Source organism: Periophthalmus magnuspinnatus, chromosome 20 (assembly GCF_009829125.3).
Source record: "Periophthalmus magnuspinnatus isolate fPerMag1 chromosome 20, fPerMag1.2.pri, whole genome shotgun sequence".
Lineage (NCBI taxonomy): Eukaryota > Metazoa > Chordata > Actinopteri > Gobiiformes > Gobiidae > Periophthalmus > Periophthalmus magnuspinnatus.
Window position 1 is genome coordinate 5,269,789 of NC_047145.1, and position 21,297 is coordinate 5,291,085.

Below are 21,297 nucleotides of genomic sequence, written 5' to 3' on the forward strand. Positions count from 1 at the left end.
CAGAGTGACATCACAACACACTCAGCATGCATCTCACTAATGAAACTACAGCACATCGCATCAGGTTTGTGTTACGAATAAGTAATGCCGTACTGTGGACCATTCCAGCCAAAGCAATAACATCCGCATGGAAACAAGCAGGAGCCACCGGAAAAAGTGACATACCGCACCTTTAAGCAAAATAAAAATGATGTAAGAAAGGCAAACTAGTAAATAAACCATGACAGTCCCAGGTGTTGCAGATGTTGCGCAGCCGTTTGCTCGGAGACAACAGAGCGGAGTGGGACCAAACGCATAATTAGATCTGAAGTGAAGGCTGTGTGCTCTGAGTCTACACAGCTGTGGACCACCTGAACATCAACAAATACACAGGAGCGCAAGAGTGACCTCCAACACCTACACGCACGCATCAGATCACTGTTTACACGGGCGGCTCTGTCACTTTAACTGTCTCAGTAAACAGGACGGATCAAACTTGACTGCTTCACCTAATCCAATAGTACAGACTTTACACACCAAGTACCACCGAGGAAAAGGCTTCAGAGTACCTCATAACTCAACCAGAAATGATCCAACGGAGGAAAAAAAGTGGATGAACTCTGCATTAGCCAAGAGAGGGAGTGAAAGGGAGAGAAAGAGAGAGAGAGAGAAAGAGAGAGATGGGGGAGGGGGAGAGCAAATAAGAGAGGAAGGGAGATAGAAAAAGCAAGGGAGGGAGAGCAGATGAAGTAGAGAAAAAGGGAGAGAGGGAGCAAGACAGGAACGGGGAAAGGAAGAGGGAGGGAGAGGGAGAGAGAGAGGACTAAAAAAAGAGAGAGGGAAAGAGGGAGTGGAGGGGGAGCGAGAGAGAGGGAGGGAGAAATATTGATAGATAGATAGACTGACAGACAGACAGATAGATAGATAGAGGAGGGGGGTGAAGGTCAGGAGCAGGGTAAAAGCCAGGTGCTGAACCGTGTGACCTCCAGTATTCACTACTGTTGTTTTAGATCAGGTTTTGTTTATTATTGAACAGGAGAAAGTGGCTGAGGTTTTGTCTTCTTGCAAAGAAAGGTTAAAGTTCACAAAGTTATGGCTGAGTTTATGGAAGTTTTGGAAATAATAAAGAAAAGTTACAAAAAACAGCACAAACAATAACATGGTAAATTACAGGGTGATTTAATGAGACTTAAATATAATTTTATTTAAAACTGCACTTATTTCCAGACCCGTTCACTGTCCCTGTGTGTTTTATGTAAAATAAGAATTAATTCAGTTGAGATATTCAGTTTATTGGCAAATGGTTATGAAGTTATTTCAGCGTAACCACAACGGTCATAATGGTCTACCAAAGAACCATATGGGCTGAATCAGGGAACCATCTCCCATTAACCACACAGGGAGAGAGAGATGAAGAGAGAGAGAGAGAGAGAGAGAGAGAGAGAGAGAGAGAGAGAGGATGGGGTCATAGAGAGAGAGAAACAGAGATGCTGGCAGGTAGAGAGTTAGAGAGAGAGAGAGAGAGAGAGAGAGAGAGACAGGATGGGGGGCAGAGAGTTAGAGAGAGAGAGCTAAAGAGAGAGAAAGAGAGAGGAAAGGAGCAGACAGAGAGAAAGAGAGACAGGATGGGGACAGAGAGAGAGTTAGAGAGTGAGAGAGAGTTAGAGAGAGAGAAAGAGAGGATGGGGCAGAGAGAGAGAGAAAAAAAAACAGGATGGGGACAGAGGGAGAGAGTTAGAGAGAGAGAGAATTAAAGAAAGAGAGAGACAGGATGGGGGCAGAGAAAGTTAAAGAGAGAAAGAGAGGATGGGGCAGAGAGAGTTAGAGAGAGAGAGTTAAAGAGAGAGAGACAGGATGGGGGCAGAGAGAGATCAGAGAGAGAGTTGCGGAGAAGGGAAGGGAAAGGGTCAATATGGTCTACCAGAGAACTATATTGAGGTACAACTTTATCCCACTTGGCTAAAAATCACTAGACTAATTACAGAGAGAACAACTTTAAAGACATTGCGTATATTAAGTAACACAAATCAGTAACAGGATGAAGAAAGAGCAGGAGCAGTGGAATATCTGTAAATGAATGAGGAAATGCATTTGTGTGTAAACCTGTCCACGCCTCTGTGTCCCCTGTTATTAGAGGCCCTATACATCTGTATGAGACGTGCTCTACGCCACAACACACACACAAACAGAGATGTGTCAATACTTGCCTTGTATTATTAAAACTACAGTGGTTCCTGTTATATCAGTGTTGTATTCAGGGACCTGGCCAAACTGTCTGAGGGTGCATCCAAGTTTCAAAGGTGCAAACACAACACAACGCAACACTGACCTTCTTAAAAAGAGGGTGGAAACACTTTTAAATGAGTTTGCAACGCACCCTTTTGCACCCCTTAATATATTTATTTTTACGGTGTGGGAAATATCCAGTCATAAACACCTTGGTACAACGCTTTCTTGTTTCCTTGTGTGAGTCAGCAGACAGTTCAAACTCTCCACTCTCATGACTTAACATTACAGCTCAAACAGACTCCCTCCTGTTCTAACCTGCATCAAAGTCAGGAAGTCTGTCGCTACCACAAACAAAAATAAAAAACATTTGACATGAACCAAAATGACCCTCAGATGATGTTTAAACCCCAATGACGTTGAGTGGTGGGGCAGAGGAGCTGTACACAAGCTACACTGTTCGGTTTCCAAGTTTTCAGAGCTAAATATTTGAAGTAGCAACCACTGAATGAACTTTTCTCCCATCCAAGGACACACTGACAATGTTAAGACAAGAAAATAGAGGGAGGAATGGATCAAATTGTGTTAAACTACTGCCAAAAAGCAATAAGAATGTTTTGCCTTTGTGTACAAGCTGGACTTGCTCTACAGACTTTGGATGTTTGTATTAGAGATGGACAGACATGTCTTTTTCATGGACGGTGCCAATACCAGTTGTTTAGAATCCAGAGCAACCGGTGGCTGCCAATATTTTTTGATTATTTTCTTCAAATTATGTAATGTAAATTTATTATAAACTCCCTCCAAGCCCTTTTTTACCATAAACATATAAGAGAGCTGTGTAATCATGTTATCTCTTCGTATTAAAGTGTTAATATAAAGCCTTGTGTACATTTTTAGGCAGCAGATTGACCAAAACAAAATATCAGTTTATGCTGGAGATTTAAGGCCGATGGATGATACACTAAAAAGTCCAAATATTAGCCCAACATACAAGCCAACCAATATATCGGTCTATCATAACCACAAAACTTTACCACGGCAACAGCCAATAAAACAGGGTGTAAGGAGAAGGACTGACGGACACAGAGGCACAAATTACAAACTCAGGAAACAGAGAAAATAATTTAAAGATGACTTCATTACTCAGCTCTCGTAAAGTTGTAAAGTTAAACTGCAGCATTCTCATCCATATTATCCATTAGAATTTGCCCTGTGAAAATAATGACACCCAGTCCACAAAATGCCGCTTTTTTTAATCGAGTTTGAAGCGTTCTTTAAAAAGTAAAAAGGCCTCACGTATGTCTGTTTACATCCACACAGCGAGGATCAGGGTGAAGCTACAGCTACAGTAAAGACGATTCTATTTCCTGTGTAGTTTATCCCCAGCCTTCTTTGCATTAAAAGTATTTATCTGAACTACTGAACCACATTTCACAAATATTTCACTAGTAGAAGTGCAATGCTCTCATCTCTGGAACATTTTGGAGTCTCAAAGTGAGTAATTTTATTGTAGTAGTCAGAAAACAACTGTCGTGAGGGGTGCTCACCACTTTTAGCTTGTGGTGTGCTGTCTCTTTACTGCCATATCCTTGCGCTTGGGGATATTGAAACTCATCCGATTCTCTTTGTCTGTGGCTTAAGACTGAAAAATCCTGTAGTGTGTGGTGGGCTTTAGCTGGAGGACACAGGGAGAACATGCAAACTCCACACAGAAAACCCCCGGAGTCAAACCCAGAACCTTCAGTGCCACGTACAACTACAGAAAACGCTTTTCTAATCTCCTACTGTGACACATTAAAGCCACTAAGACCCAGGCTTAATTCTGGATTTAGATCTAATGCATTAAGGGCTTTTAAGTTTTCTCATTACTTCTGTGGTGAAAGATTGAGAGATCTATTATCAGAAAATAACTACAAACAAATGTGTTTCACCCCCTAAAGCATGACAACATCAGAACGGGGGGAACCACATTAAAGCCGCAGTGAACAAGGCAGGCTGTGGAAAATAAAGACTGTTATGGCCCAATGACTTCAATGAAACAACAGTGAAATGAGCTATTAGAGGAGTAGAGTCAGGCTGGGACAGAAGCTTCAGGAAGCAACAATAATATATGCAAGAGTGTGATAGGTGTATAAAGAAGTCAGATCACATTATCAAACCATATGCGGTTCTCTTTATTGGCTGAAAATAAAAAAATTGGTTAGCTTTTACAGGCGTGACTAGCCATTCATGTACAGGTAGCATATAGGCCTATTTATTTCTTACCTAAATGTCCCATCTTCTGCCTATCTCCAACTAGGAAGTCAACTAAAAATAAACTAAAACTAGGTAAAGTTTTATCAAAATTCTTTATATATTCATGTAAATCCAGTCCTATCCACTTTAAACCCTTGCATATACACTAGCGGTCAAAAGTTTGGACACACCCTCTCATTCAATGTTTCTTAAGCTATTTAACTTTTTTCTTTGCTACATAATTCCATATATCTTGATTCATATATCTGATGTCTTCCATATGTATCTAAAATGCAGGAAGTAGTGAAAAAAGCAAAAAGAGGGTGTGTCCAAACATTTGACTGGTCGTGTATATCACTTTTTGCTTGTGTTTCATACTTTTTATGCCTGTGTTGCTACTGCCAATAAAAATGTTCCTCATGAGTATAATAATAAATGTCCAAAACTTGAAATTGAATCGTCATAACACTGTATTTGTTGTTAGAAACACATCTTATCCCTTTGTAAAAATTCACCCTTTCCTGACACAATAGCTGCTCTTAATCTTATGAAGATGTTTTCTTTTAGTAACCATGGCAACTCATCTTTTAGGCCCACATGTAATGATTTATGTATTGATTTGGGGTCAGATGTTTTAAAGCAGATGCCCTACCTTAATAAGAGGCATTGCTTTTTATGTGCTCCAGCAGTGAGGTTTGCATCACCTGCCCTGGTAAAAATGTACTCAGACTGGTCAGTTTGTACAATACCAAACATTTGGGGCCCACCTTCTCATTCAATGTTTTTTTTTTCTTTAAGTTGACTACTTTCTATGTTTTAGATGCAAGTATCTCAGGGTCTTGTTCATGAGTGAGGGAAGGATGAAGCGTGAGAGATTGACAGGTGGATCAGTGCAGCGTCTGCAGTGATGCGATCGTTGTATCAGTCTGTTGTGGTAAAGAAGGAGCTGAGTCAAAAGGCAAAGCTCTCGATTTACCGGTCAGTCTAAGTTCCTACCCTCACCTATGGTCATGAGCTCTGAGTAATGACCAAAAGGACAAGATCGTGGATTCAAGCAACCAAAATGGATTTCCTCCGCAGGGTGCCTGGGCTCTCCCTTAGAGATAGGGTGAGGAGCTCATTCACACGGGAGGAGCTCGGAGTACAGCTGCTGCTCCTCTACATCAAGAGGAGCAGCTGAGGTGGCTCAGGCATCTGTTCAGGATGCCCCCTGGACGCCTCCCTGGGAAGGGATATCCCACCGCGATAAGACCCCGGGGAAGACCCAAGACTCTCGACTGTGTGGAGGAGCTGTGTGGAGGAAGTGTCTGGGGTGAGGGAAGCCTGGTAGCCCTTACTTAGACTGTTACTCCTGCGACCTGGCCCAGGATAAGTGAAAGAAAATGGATGGACAGGATGGACTTTCTACGTTTTAGATGCATATGGGTGATGTCAAATAAATGAAGCAAGATATATGGAATGATAATGCTAAAAGTTAAATAACTCAACAAAATATCTTTTGCATTTAGTAGAGTTATTTCAATTCCTCTAAGTATCCACCCTTTGGTTTGTCGACAGATCTGCAAACCCTTGACCTTCTCTCAGTGAGCTTCACAAATACCAAGTGTCCAAAGGAGTAATCAAATTTGTTAGTTTTGTTTTGTTTATTTCATTCCATATGTGTCATTCATAGTTTGATGCCTTCGGTGAGAATCTACAATCTAAATAATAATGGAACCATATATCAGAAAGTGTGTCCAAACATTTCACTGGTACTGTGCATGTAAAATTAAACACTGACCGAAATAGAAGCCACTTGAAGCTTTTTGTAGAAATAAACAAAAACATGTCAAGGCGCTTCGACGCTACATTTCCTGGCTTTGTCTTAAGAGTCCTTTGTTTTGAACACAGATAGATCTCACTTAATCATCCCTGTGTCCCATTCTCAAAATAGTTTATTGTTTTGTTTAATAATTCCTGTTTTGTACCCTCCTCTCTGGTACTGTTTACATGGTTTCACTTTTGGTTCTAGCTGTGCTGCCAATTATTTACAGATGTAGCTCAGCTTGGTTCAAAATGTTATGTCAGCAGATTTCAACAATAATGCAATTTGACCCGGTACTGTGTCTCCGAGGGACTGACGGTCAGGCTCCTTTCAACTTCTACATTGTTTTTGTCTTATATAATAGGTCCCTTTTAAATTCATCCATGCGTTTTTCCACTTTCCGTTTTATCACCAGCAGAGACAATCAATCAGTGCCTCTTTCCTTTGGGCATATCTGTAGTGGAAACATACTTTGAACGCTATTTTTGAAAGACAAAGTTGAATTTGGGGGTTAAGACTGTAGAGCCTGTAGTTTATAACCTCTCTTTTGTACTTAAGTTTGTATAATGCGATTTGATATTGCTTATAAATAGCCAGATATGAGATAAACATGTTCAAATCAAATATAGTTTTGTTCTTAGACGAGTCTCTCATTTGAATTGCCAGTTTCAACCTACAATGACTCTCTCTGATCTGAATCATTACTGCCTAAACCCCAGCATCTTCAGCCAACAATAAATCAGTGCTAGTGCAGCCTCTGCCGCTCAGAGAGTGAATTCTGGAGGTTGTAATCTTTCACATGAGGCCTGTCTATACACTGAGAATGGGACTTGTATGTGTCTCTATCTGCAGGTTAAGGCACTGGTAAAAACGAAAATAACGAAATACGGGCCCTTTAAATGCTAAAATAACTCCGCCGCATTTACATTAAAAGATGAACAGCACCAAAGACAGGGCTATAGTCATAACTTCAGTTTGCAACAATATTGTTCTTCTCGCTCATAAACTACAATAATCCCACGTTCACCCTCTGCCCTGGTCCCTCACACAGGCTGAAACAACACAACAGTCATTAGGAAGCCATTATCTGCCCCTCTTTATGGAGCAGTGGAGTCAGACGCTGACCTTTGACCTCTGTAAAGCCCCAGACCTGTTAGTTTAAGACCAGAGCCGTGGAGGGTCTCGGCTGGTGGGCTCAATCTAAATATGGACCAAGGGGAGAGGGGAGGCAGTTAAAATGTGAAGGTTTTTTTGAAGACTTAATTTGAAGCATAGCCATAAAAGTAGCAGTAAAACAAATTAAGGGTGAGTAGCTTTATCGCTGGTTGTCATAGTGATTATGAATTTGGTTAATTTCAGTTCCAAAATGAGACCAAGGTTGAATCCCCATATTTAAAAATGCACTATGTAATTTTTCTGCCACCTTCCTGTTTCCACGGGGATGTTACTGCTTGCTTGGAATGTCCTTGAGTATGGTACTGCATCAGGTCATGTTAGAGGTCAGATCTGTGTAGAGGCGAGTCCACACGCTCACTAAGAATGCATGTTTTTTAAAGGCAATAAAAACACCCGTAGAGTACATGAAAGATAAATATGTTTAATGTCATACTGTGCAACATTTCAGGCAAAGCAATAGCACCTTCATATATAAACAGGTCAGAACCCTTCAAAACCAAAAATGTTACACAGTGCACCTTTAATCAAAGCAAATCAATACAGTAGTTATAATCAGTAACTCAATAAGCCTCATTTCCATTTTCTTAGCTGCCTGGTTGTACAATGGACTATAGATGTCGGGATTGTGGCGTCATATAATAGAATTTTCTGTGAACTTAATGTTAAACCAATGAAGATTTTAAGATGCTAAATACTAGCATTAGCGTTCATTCAAATGTTTTCTCACACTACAGAGTGACAGATGTATTTACCGGCAGTGGCTCAGCAGTTTATGGTGTTGTTCCACTGCGCTTTTGTTTTCTTTTTAACGTTGTTTTAGCTAATATATCTCTATAGAAGTTTTGCACTACTCGCACAAACATGGCAGATTTCCATGGAAGCGGGTGTTTTTTTTAACATTCCATCCAAAACTCTGGATGTTGAGGTGAAAGAGAGGCCAATAAATTTGTAATATAAGTTAACAAATAAAATAAATAGTTTGTAAGTTGGTGATTACAATATCGTCAGTATTCTTTTTTCCCACTGAACTCACAAGCAACATAAAACTTTTGAGTAACTTTTATTCTGATTTTGAACAAAAATAATACACACAAAATAAAATAATCTGTAAATTCTCAACCATTTACGGCAAGTTATTGGAAACGTTATATAATTTCATTGTCCTATAACAGCTCCAGCTCAGTGCATTCCTTGCACCGGCCTACGCTAACGCTACATTAGCATCTGAACATGTGCTAATGCAGACTTCAAGTATTCATAGTATTTGGTCCATCAGCAAACAGCAGACACACACACATGCAATACACACAGAGTCAGCAAGTTTGAGCTGCAAGATTCATCTAAGTTTGAGTTAAAGCTGCATTGTGCAACTTTTCAAGTGTGGGGTAGGGGTTTCCATGGAGTTATTACTGTTTTGCCTGGAATGTTCAACAGTATTACATTAAATAATCAATCAATTTATTTAGTCATAGGTATCCATTATTACTGTCACAGATTCTTGTCTCTCTGGAGATAGATAATGCCATACTGTGGAACATTTTAGTGACAGCAACATCATTTCTAGGGAGACAAGTAGAGTTTTCAGACACTACATATTCATTGTATTCATCAGTCATTGTGAGAGTACTTAACCAGGACTAAACCAGATCTAAACCAAGACTAAACAAGAACTAAACCAGGTTTAACAAACCCATTAATATAATTTTGAAGTAATGGTAAACTTACTTGAGCACAATCTTAGGCTACTCAACCCACTCACCCAATGATTGAACTTATTTAAAATTGAAATGAAAGTCTGCCTGCACATTAGTGGCTCTACATCTGTCTTATAGCGCTGTACTTTTTCAGCACTGAATCAGCGTCTCATGTGTTTAATGTAAAATTGGACTGGTTTGTGTTACATCATGGTGTAGATTGAATAAGTGAACATTATTTAGAAAGATATGTCATTGTGTGTAAGCCTGAGTGGAGCTGGTCATTCATGAAATCATACTTGGACAGTGGAGTGTTGCCGTAGCGATAATAAAAACCTGTCTTTGAGACCGGACTAGAGCCAAATGACCTCTTTCCAACTGGACCAAAACCAAGGCAGATCTGAGGGAAATACAGTACTGTAATGTGGAAGGATTTACACATAGATAACTTAAAATCTACAGGGGTGTTACAGATTTAGAAGGCTACTGTTATGGTGTTTTTTTTGCATTTTTATAAAGAAAAATATGTTAAATTCACTAAGTTTGGGATTGGCTGAGTAAAACAGCAACAAAAAATTACTACTACTACTATTATTATACAATACGATTTAAAATGAAGGTTAATGTACACTTTATTGTTCCTGGAGGGAAATAAAGTGCATTTGACCCATTTGTGCAATGTCGATGGGGGAAAACTTGACACGGACACAGGGAGAACATGCAAACCCCACACAGACATAGAGAGAACACTCAAACTCCATACAGACAAAGGGAGAACATGTAAACTCCACACAACAATACAGACAACTAAACTCCATACAGACAGAGAGAGAACACTCAAATTCCACACAGGGAGAACACTAAAGTTCCACACAGACACAGAAAGAGCATGTAAACTCCACATAGAGAGAACATGTAAACTCCACACAGACACAGAGAGAACATGTGAACTCCACACAGACACAGAGAGAACACTCAAACTCCACACAGACACAGAGAGAACACTCAAACTCTACACAGACACAGAGAGAACATGTAAACTCCACACAGACACAGAGAGAACATGTAAACGCCACACAGACACAGAAGGAACACTCAAACTCCATACAGACAAAGGGAGAACATGTAAACTCCACACAAACACAGGGAGAACACGCGAACACCACACAGACATAGGGAGAACATGCAAACTCCACACAGACACAAAGAGAATATGTAAACTCCACACAGACACAAAGAGAATATGTAAAGTCCACACAGACACAGGGAGAACATGCAAACTCCACACAGACACAAAGAGAATATGTAAACTCCACACAGACACAAAGAGAATATGTAAACTCCACACAGACACAGGGAGAACATGCAAACTCCACACAGACACAGTGAGAACACTCAAACTCCATACAGACAAAGGGAGAACATGTAAACTCCACACAAACACAAACTTCTGCTCTTCCACTTTGCTGTTTTGATGTGTTTAGTTTTGATGGTTCATATTGTTCCAGGACACAAGGGGAGCTGCAGAATGTGTTTGACTTTGAGGTGCAGAAGGCTAAAAGCTAAACTCATCACCATAAGTTATATCTCTGTGGTGTCAGTATTTGTGCAGGGCCCTGTATCTCTGGAGCGTGTGTGTGTGTGTGTGTGTGTGTGTGTGTGTGTGTGTGGGGGTGCGTGTGGGGGTGTGTGTGTGTGTGTGGTTAGCCATGTCTGATCAGTTTAACTGCCTGGAGTTTATGATTATGTGAGTGAATGTATACTTGGAGTACCCCTCTCTCTCTTACGTGGCCAGATACTGGTTCCATTATCTCACAAGACAACTATTTAATTAAAAGACAAAGAAGTATTAAAATGACTTGCTTGATCTCTGACTTCAAGGCTGTATTGAAGAATCTCCCAAAATGTGGTTAGCTGTCCATTAGCAAACTTATAATAAAAATATGTGATAGAAACAAAGACATGTAGACTGCCAATAATCACAAAAGCGAGTTGTATTACTTGTAACTTGTTTAAGTCCTTTAAAACATGGTATAATCTCTGAACAATATGAGCACCGGGGCATGGATGAGGTCTTGGTTGAGTGATTGAATGTTACTTCTTTTGAGATTTACTAAATATTTGAAATACCAAACATAGGCAAAACAAACATGGCACCTGAACTTAGAGGAGCCAAGGTCACCCTTAGATGCACCCAGACAAAGGCCTGGACACAGTCGAGTACACAGAGAACCAGTTCTGACCAATCACAACACGCCGGCTTAATGAGAAGAGACGGAAACAGGATTTAAAATAATGTTTCAAAGGTCAAAATCTATCCCTTTTTTCTGCATCCTCTACATACATAAATCTTCTCTTAAGCCTCTAAGCAGAGACTCCCAGACTTCCCTCACCCCAGGCACTTCCTCCAGCTCCTCCGGTGGGACCCCAAGGCGTTCCCAGGCCAGCCGAGAGACAGACACTTTTAAATCTTCAATAGCTCCTATAATTCTTAAGTTATACTCACCAAATTATAGCAGGGCGTAAACTGAATCTTCCAAGATTTTTGACAATATATACGATTATATTTGTTCACTTACACTTGAACTTATCACTGCTTAAACTAGGGGAAGTAAAAATGACCTAAAAACAATGACCTAGTTTTTCAAAGTTTTAAGTGTCCACCATTTTCGGTTTCACACTGAACAGCTCGCATTGCATAACATTTGAAAGCATTTTCGGGCTTATGTCTCAAGTCGTTTATTGTCTGAGGTTTATTCACAAACACCTTTTCTTTAAGATCGCCCCACAGGAAGAAATCAGGACTAGTCAGGTCTGTGGAGATCACATACTGCCCCCTGTCTTTGAAAACAACTTATTATTCCTTTAATGGCATTTCCGGTCAGGGCATCTCTGGTATTAAAATGTCGACGGTAACACCTCTGGGTTTGTGAATTTGACCCATGTGACTCAAAATACCACTGTACAGTGAGGGTTCATTCCTCGGTGCTGTATTTGCTCATATTAATGTCGGAAGGGTAGTTCTAAATGCTCAGAAGAAATAAAATAAAAATATTTAGAAACAAAAGAGTTCTGAAGGAGGCATAGAGACAGGGAGGCGTTCAGGACACCTCATCTGAAGCAGCGACTCTACTCCGAGCTCCCCCCCGTGTGAATGATTTCCTCATCCTGTCTCTAAGGGAGGATTTTATAGAGCTTCGTAGAGCTTATAAGCTGCTAATATTATAAGCGTTATATTGTCTACAAATATGTGATGCATTCTTGTTTTTCCATCGCGTTAATTAAACCCAACACAATCAGTCGTTAAACAGCATATGGTTTACAGCTGCAGATGAGACAAGTGTTGCATAGCGCTCAGAGGAGTAACGCTGTAGACTGTCTTAGTGCATCAGGCTCTGCGGTGTCTGATGCCAGGGATGTATTCGTTTACATGCAGCTCGTTAGTAACATCTAACGCTAGAATCCCCCCGAGGTTTTCACTTTCATGGTATTTCCCAAACAATGAAAAACATATTCAAAGCGAAACACAGAAGACAACACTGTTTACATGCAGTGGGATCATAAGAGATTATATGACATGGGCTGATTTACTATGGAAGGTCCTGGTTCTAAAGCACAGCACATAATGTAAATATTAAGTATTTTATGATATGTTAAGAAATTCTTGGCTATTAATGTTGTATTAAATTATTTATTGAACAATTTTAAAGGTGCTGTACCTGATTTTTACTGTCTTAAAACCGGAAAAACAGAACTACCTCATTTTACAGTGGTTCAAAGATATTCCTTACTTACCTTATGCATTCTGAACATCCTAATTATTCACCACAATGAGTTTACAAGCACTTGTCACAACTTATAATACATATGTACTGGGGCAAAACACATTTTGCTCAAATACATGGGAAAATCTGAGCACAGACTCTTTAAGATCCTAAGTTTCCAAATAAATTCACTATTAATGATGTATTCAATAACTTTTCAATAACAATTTTAAGTATGTTTGGGTGTGTCCTTGTTACAACAGTTTGCTGCTCTCATTTTTCTAATATCCTGCTTGGAAAACGTTTGTTCAAATAGTGCCATAAAACATTACATTTGTATTGCATATTTTCAAGACACAAACTGAAAGAAAGCAAATAAACACTGTGATGGTTTTCGGCTCAAAAGGTAGTTTAAGGTGCATTGCGTAACTTTTTTGATGGAGGATCTGCCCCTTACTTGTCTCCATGGAGATGTTATTGTGTAAAACATGTATTTATTTATTTATTATTTTATTTTTTTCTCCCCTCAAAAATCTCTCTAAAAACATAAATTCTTACTGTGCGTGTGCTTACCTCTTCATAGATCTGACCTGTTACTTGGCCTGGCTCTGTCTTTAATGCCATACTGTGGAAGATTTCTGGCAAATTACATCAAGAACCCTTCACCAGAAAAGTTATGCAGTGCAGCTTTAACAATTTACACGTGTGATTCATCAGTGCGTGTTTAAGTGTGGGATCTAGATGTCACCAAATTGTCAGTATGTTTGCACAGTGGACACAATTACACAGGCCTTTTCACTAATGCAGCTTCATAAAACTTAATGAACTTCAATTTAGCAGTGAGAGTGATAAAGTGAGACAGACGAGTGGTGTTTGAGCGGGACGAGAGGAGGAGCTACGGTTTGTGCAACGATGGAGCTGGAGGCCACACTGTCTGTCTGCAGTGTCTTTGTCACTTCAGCAACAGAACATCAGTCAATTTGATTTATCTCAGGGGAAAAAAGAGGCACTGTGATCCATCACTGTGAAAGAGGAAAAGAGAGATACATGAGGGAGACAGAGGCACAGAGAAAGAGACAGAGGGAGAGAGATATGAGGGAGAGAGAGGCACATACAGGGACACAGAGAGAGGCACAGAGGGGGACAGAGAGAGACAGAGGGAGAGAGAGAGACATGGGGGAGACAGAGGTACAGAGAGAGACATACAAAGACAGAGGGAACGAGAGAGGCATGGGGGGGAGAGAGACACAGAGACAGAGAAGGAGAGAGACAGAGGGAGAGAAAGAGACATGAGGGAGAGAGAGGCACATAGAGGGACACAGAGAGAGGCACAGAGGGGGACAGAGAGAGACAGGGGGAGAGAGAGAGACATGAGGGAGAGAGAGGCACATAGAGGGACACAGAGGGGGACAGAGAGAGACAGAGGGAGAGAGAGAGACATGAGGGAGACAGGGGTACAGAGAGAGACATACAAAGACAGAGGGAAAGAGAGAGGCATGGGGGGAGAGAGACACAGAGACAGAGAAGGAGAGAGACAGAGGGAGAGAGAGAGACATGAGGGAGACAGAGGCACAGAGGGAAACAGAGGGAGACATACAACGACAGAGGGAACGCGAGAGGCATGAGGGAGAGAGAGAGACATGGGGGACAGAGAGGCACAGAGGGGGACAGAGAGAGAGATAGAGGGAGAGAGACATGAGAGAGACAGAGGCACATAGAGAGACACAGAGAGAGACAGAGGGAGAGAGAGAGAGACATGGGGGGAGACAGAGGCACAGAGAGAGAGAGAGAGAGACAGAGGGAGCGAGAGAGACTGACAAAGAGAGACAGAGGGAAAAAGAGAGAGACAGATGGGGGAACACAGGGGGAGAGACAGAGAGAGAGACAGAGGGGGAGACAGAGCCACATAGAGAGAGAGAGAGAGACAGAGAGAGAGAGAGAGGGAGAGAGACATAGGGGGAGAGACAGAGAGAGAGAGAGACAGAGAGAGCGAAAGAGGGGGGACAGAGAAACAGAAAGAGAGAGACAGAGGGGGAGAGAGAGACATTGGGGAGAGACAGACACAGAAAGAGAGACAGAGGGAGAGTCGGGGGAGATATAGGGGGAGAGACAAAGACACACAAGAGGGACAGAGAGAGAGACAAATAGGGAGAGAGAGAGAAATGAGGGAAGACAGAGACAGACAAAGAGAAAGACATCTGGGGAGAGAGACAGACAGAGAGAGAGACAGACAGATGGGGGACAGACTGAGGGAGGAAGGGAGCAATAGACAGAGAGAAGGAGAGACTGACTTTTAACAATACAATTTATTATATCTGGATAAAATTCATTCAGAATCAATGCAATCACATAGTCACATATATAGGGAGAGAAGAGCAAGAGATAGGGAAAGAGGGAGAGAGAGGGGAAGAAATGGAGAAGTGTAGAGAAAGAGAGAGGAAAAGAGATAATGAGAGAGAGAGAGACTTTGACTTTTAACAATAAATGTATTATATGTCAATAAAATTCATGCATAATACTTACAGTCACATATAGCTGCATGAGACAGAAAGAGGAGGAGGGATAAAGAGAGAGAGAAAGAGAGAGGAAAAGATGGAGAGAGTGAACAAGAGAGGGAGAGAGAGACTGACCTTTACTTTTAACAATACATTTATTATATCTCAATAAAATTCATGCAAAATCCATACAGTCATATATCGTCAGGAGGGAGAAAGAGAGAAGGAGGGATAATGGGAGAGAATGAGAGAGGGAAAGAGAGGGAGGGTGACAGAGAAAGAGAGGACAAGAGGGATAACGAGACGAGGAGACAGAGAGAGAATGAGAGAAAAAGAGAGAGGACGAGAGGGAGAGAGAGAAGAAGAGAAAGGGAGAGTTTCCAGGCAAAATAAATTGGCTTCTCCCCAAACATAAGAGTTATGATGGGAAAGACATTTCTCAGCACAAGTGTAGAGTCCAGCTTGTATCATGCATTTGCTTGGCGTGAGTTATAACACTTGGGTCTTTAGTGTAACTTTCACACATATGTTTCTGGAGAAGTCAAAATCAGGCTTTAACCATAAATTATTTGGACTTATACAAAAGAAATATATTGTCTATAATTACATTTCAACTTGTCTGCTTTGCCTAATCGTGCACTATCACCGGTATTCACAAATCCTCAAAACGTATTAGTTATTTCTATGGTTTAACCAATCTAAACTTTAATTTTCCCACAATGCATCGCTCCAAGTAATTGTTTTCTAATTGGTTGTGCAGCATTGTCTTGTTAAAATTGAGAAATCAGCTTCTATTTGGCTAACTGCAAAGATGAAGATGCCATTTTGAGGACTTTTCATCATTTAAAAGCTAGAATATTTAGTTTTGAATTGTTAATAATAGTTCATCGCTATGGCAACAGTTCATCTTTTCCCATACTCCCATTCTGCTGACTCTTGGTGACCTGCTGATTGCCAAAACGAAAATTCACTGCCAATAGTTTTCAGTTACTTTATCCAGACACTATTTATTCTGAAAACAAACCAAAAATACAACAGCGAGCCCTGTTAGCTAACTATGATAACTGCTCTTACAAACAACACGACATCCTGGTATTTTGGTCTCTGACGGTCCATAAACCAATGGAAGATATTGTGGTGAAATTAGCCAACCACAGCCACTGAATATCGTCATTACAGCTGAAGAATTCCCTCAATTTAATCAGTGTTTAACATTAAAACAGCGCTGGAAAAATACATCTCCCAAGTGTCTATTCCCTAAACTAGAGTTAGGCCACAGAACGGATTGCACTGTTCTCTCTCAAAACGCAAAGGAAAAGAGAATGTGCTTCTTTCAGACCTTAATTGAAAACATATTAGGATTTCAAGTCATTCATTAATTCTGGGGAAATTGACGAGTTTAAGCTGCAAAAACAAAACGGCCAATAGTACTGCACAGAAGATAGAAGAAGTAGTGTTAGGGTTCAGAGCTGGTAGTACTCGCATGAACTTTTTCAAGACATTGTACTTTCAGTGTACTTTTGCAGCAGCATACTTTTACTCCTACTTGAGTAAAAGTTGTGGTTCCTCGTCCACTGTGAGTAAATCTACAAGTGACAAAAGTTTTATGTTGACAATATGAAATGGTTTGAACATTTGTGTCTTTGTTTTTTTGCACCGCTTCTTCAGATATGACTGAGTTTAGATCATTTTTCTATCTATAGTTTGAAAATTCTGTCCATCCATCCATCTTCAATTCACTTCAAATTATAAATCAGATGTTACGTCTCAATAGTTACTGTTTAAGTTACTGTTATTTCAGTGGTACTTTTCACAAATGCTTTTAAGTAATATCTTGAACCACTACTTTGTACTTCGATTTGAGGCGTAATATCATTTTGATGTAACGTTATTCTTACTCGAGTACAATTTTTTGGTTGATTAAAAAGGGGGCGTGGTAAAAGATGTCAAAACTATTGGGTATCTCTGTGTATCTGAGCCAAAGGAGTTCATGCAAAACAACTATTTATGCAGAAAAAGTACTAGGAAACAATATATATATAAAGTTTAATCTGACTTTTTACATATAAATACCAAAAAATACCAAATCTTCAGCTAATTCACTCCCTCTCTCACTCTGTTCTCCTTTCTGCTGCTGTCCATATAAATCCTTATCAGGTAAATAACACGATTAATTGACTAGTGCAAATTTTGATTGACTAATACTCCATCGATCGATTAATCGGCTGAATGACTAAAGCCCCACAGCTCGACAACTCTTCACTGCAGTTCATTTTGGATCATTAAGTGGACGTTAGGATAAACAAAGTCTGGGTTTACGAGCTTTTGTGTGATGTTAAGTGCTCCCCAGAGAAGCACTAGTCTAAGCAAATATGGGGCGAAGACAGATAAGACTTAAACTGCATTTGTAAACTCGGAAAAACTGGATTTATGCAACAGAATGCATCAGAGGGGTTCAGCTTTCTGTTATATATACAATATTTTGAGGACCTTTTCTTACGCAAAACATAATATTTTGTTTAAATTGTTAATCGCCATGACAATGGTCCTGATTTGTTATCATTCTGAAACTGATGGGCATAGGACAAGACCAGGACTAAACCAGGAATAAACCAGGAGTAGAACAGGACTAGACCAGGACTAAACCAGGACTAGAATAGGACTAAACCAGGACTAAACCAGGAGTAGAATAGGACTAAACCAGGACTAAACCAGGACTAAACCAGAACTAAACCAGGACTAGAATAGGACTAAACCAGGGCTAAACCAGGACTAAACCAGACTAAACCAGGACTAAACCAGGACTAAACTAGACTAAACCAGGACTAAACCAGGACTAGAATAGGACTAAACCAGGACTAAACCAGAACTAGAATAAGACTAAACCAGGACTAAACCAGGACTAAACCAGGACTAGAATAGTACTAAACCAGGACTAAACCAGGACTAAACCAGAACTAGAATAAGACTAAACAGGACTAAACCAGGACTAGACCAGGACTAAACCAGGACTAGAATAGGACTAAACAGGACTAAACCAGGACTAGAATAAGACTAAATCAGGACTAAACGAGGACTAAACCAGAACTACAATAAGACTAAATCAGGACTAAACCAGGACTAGAATAGGACTAAACAGGACTAAACCAGGACTAGAATAAGACTAAATCAGGACTAAACGAGGACTAAACCAGAACTACAATAAGACTAAATCAGGACTAAACCAGGACTAAACCAGAACTAAACCAGGACTAGAATAGGACTAAACAGGACTAAACCAGGACTAGACCAGGACTAAACCAGGACTAGAATAGGACTAAACAGGACTAAACCAGGACTAGACCAGGACTAAACCAGGACTAGAGCAGGACTAAATCAGGACTAGAGCAGGACTAAACCAAGTCTACATCAAGACTAAACTAGGATCAATCCAGGACAACACTGCCTCATAAGAGTTTGAAAGAAAAACTTCTTCCCAGTTGTAACTAATTGACCCTCAGTCAGACTCAGCGTCTTGACTAATTACACACTAATTGGTTTCAAATTAAACTGCAAATGATTTGGATTTTGGTCCAATCTGACCCACTGAAAACCACTGTGTTAGATCACTCTTTGGCTCTAAACTGAAAATATCTTTTTTAGGGCAGTTAATGAAAACAGGAAGTGCTCAAAACTTGCTGTATTTAGTTTAAACCAATCACAAACAAGCTGGAGTTTACCCAATAACTGTGCGACGCCGCTGTGTGGAATTTCACGCTGATAACAGGAAATTATCTTAACTCAATCTGTGCTACTTGAACATGTTGGGAAGATGTTATTTATGTCACAGCTCCACAGCCCATACCAGAACACCCCAGCACAAGTCAGACCAAAATGCAAAGCTCTGAATGAACCAGTAAGTATAGGAGTGGGTTGCTATTACTTTTTCATTCAAAAGATACAATACCATTACATCATCAAAATGTGCACTCAGAGATCAAAAAGATCACTGTTATTTTCACTTATAACAAAGTATAATACTATAAAAGCTGTTTAAATATGGACTATATTCATAATATTAAAATTATAATCATCAGTCATATCTGTAATATTTCAAAACTGTCAGCAACTAATTATTGTGATATAATCGTAAATCGCGATTACTTTGGCCATGATAATCAACATCGTCCCATACCAAAGTCAAAGTAGCATCTCTGTCCAATAAACACAGTGAAACATAGCAGCAATTTTTCCATTCATAAATAAACTCAGCTCAGCCCATATCAGAACAGATAGTGATCACAATGAAAAACATGCTGCAAAGTGTAAATATAACTCAAATAACTTTTTCAAAATGTTGTCACATATAAGCACAAAACCAATAGCACATTCACAAAATATACCATTGAAACTTCCACAATTTTATCTTATATTAAGTCACCAGTTTATTTCATTTGTAAAACTGCACATAATGCTCAAACTAGCATCTCTTTCTCCTCAATGCTATAAACTAAGAATAGATCCGTAGCGATTTCACAATATACACAACTGTCTGAAACTTCAACACTTTTATTTTACAGCAATTTTTATTTTACTTCAATGTTATAGCTTCACAGATTGGTCAAACTAGCATTTCTCTCTTCCCAATGGTGTAAACTTAGAGGAACATAGTAACAATTTGTCCATTCATAAATGTCAAACTCAACTAAACCCATATCAGGATAGATTCATAGCAAATTCACAGTATATGATGATGTCTGAAACGTATACAATTTGATTTTATAGCAAGCTACTCATTTGTTTCCATATTACAATCCTAAACACTGCTCAAACTAGCATCTGTCTCAGTGTCCCAGGGTGTAAACTTGTAAAATAGTAACGGTTTGTCCATGCATAAATGTTAAACTCAACTCAATCCATATCAGAACAGATGCAAAAGACCAAAAACTCTATACAACTGTCTGAAACATCAGCAATTTGATCTTCTAGCAAGCTTCCCCAATGCTTAAACTAGCATCTCTCTTGCCCCTTGGTGTAAACTTGGTGGAACATAGTAACAATTTCCCCATTCATAAATCCCAAATGCAACTCTGCAGCTTAAGCGACCACATGCAAATCAAGCCAGAATGTAAACAGAGAACACATACCATCATACTGCAATAGGGACCGTCCCGAGTGGAGGAGGAATAGAACCAGAAACCAGGGAGCGATTCTGCACAATGGCACAAGTTTGGGATGAGAATTTTGAAGTTAGAAGCAAAGAAGTAGTGAAAATAACATGTCTTTCATTTACCGTGAAGTCATCTTGGACCAGTTTAGATCCCCAAAGTCCAGATCATGAGGAGGAGGTAGAGTCCACACTGCTGCTGTGTAGGAAAGTGCAAACTCAAACTCCAACTGAGGCGCGTGCTACTCTACCCTCTCACTCAAACCACACCCCCCTCCTCCGCTCTACTCTCTCTCTTCTCTAAACCCCCTCTCTCCGCCTCCTCTCTATCTCTCTCCCTCCACTCTCTCATTTTCCCTCTCACACGTACACTTGCCCCCTCTGCTCTCTCTCTCTTACCACCTGGTGTCTCTCCTCTCCTCCTCTCTATATCTTCTCCCCCTGTCTCTCTCTTTCTGTCCCCTTCTCTCCCCCTCCTCTCTCTCCTCCTCTCTATGCCTCCTTTGCTCTGTCGCTATCTCTCTCCTTCCCTCTCTCTTTCTCACCTTCTCTCTTTCTGTCTCAGCCCGCTATTTCTCTTTTCTGCTCTCTCTCTCTCCCTCTATTATTCCCTCAATCTCCTCTCAATGCTTGTCTTTCTCTCTCTCCCCTGTTTACCCTCTCTCTTTTCTTCTCCCTCTGCATTTCTCTCTTCCCCTCCTCCTCTTCCTCTCCTCTCTCTTTCCTCTCTCCCTCCCTCTCTCCCCTCTCTTTCCTTCTTTCCCTCTGTCTTTCT

General features: G+C 40.3%; 1 protein-coding gene across 1 annotated transcript in view; it reads right to left on the minus strand.

Moving 5' to 3' along the window:
• The window catches only part of LOC117388663 (collagen alpha-1(XVIII) chain-like), a 90,152-nt gene extending 69,417 nt beyond the window's left edge, over nucleotides 1–20,735 (minus strand). The window contains exons 1-2 of the mRNA XM_055229964.1: nucleotides 20,649–20,735; nucleotides 20,503–20,567 (exon numbers count right to left, since the gene is read on the minus strand). Coding sequence (XP_055085939.1) covers nucleotides 20,503–20,567; nucleotides 20,649–20,659 — 76 coding nt within the window. The 5' untranslated portion in view covers nucleotides 20,660–20,735. The remainder of the gene's footprint in view (nucleotides 1–20,502; nucleotides 20,568–20,648) is intronic.
• Nucleotides 20,736–21,297: the final 562 nt, after the last annotated feature.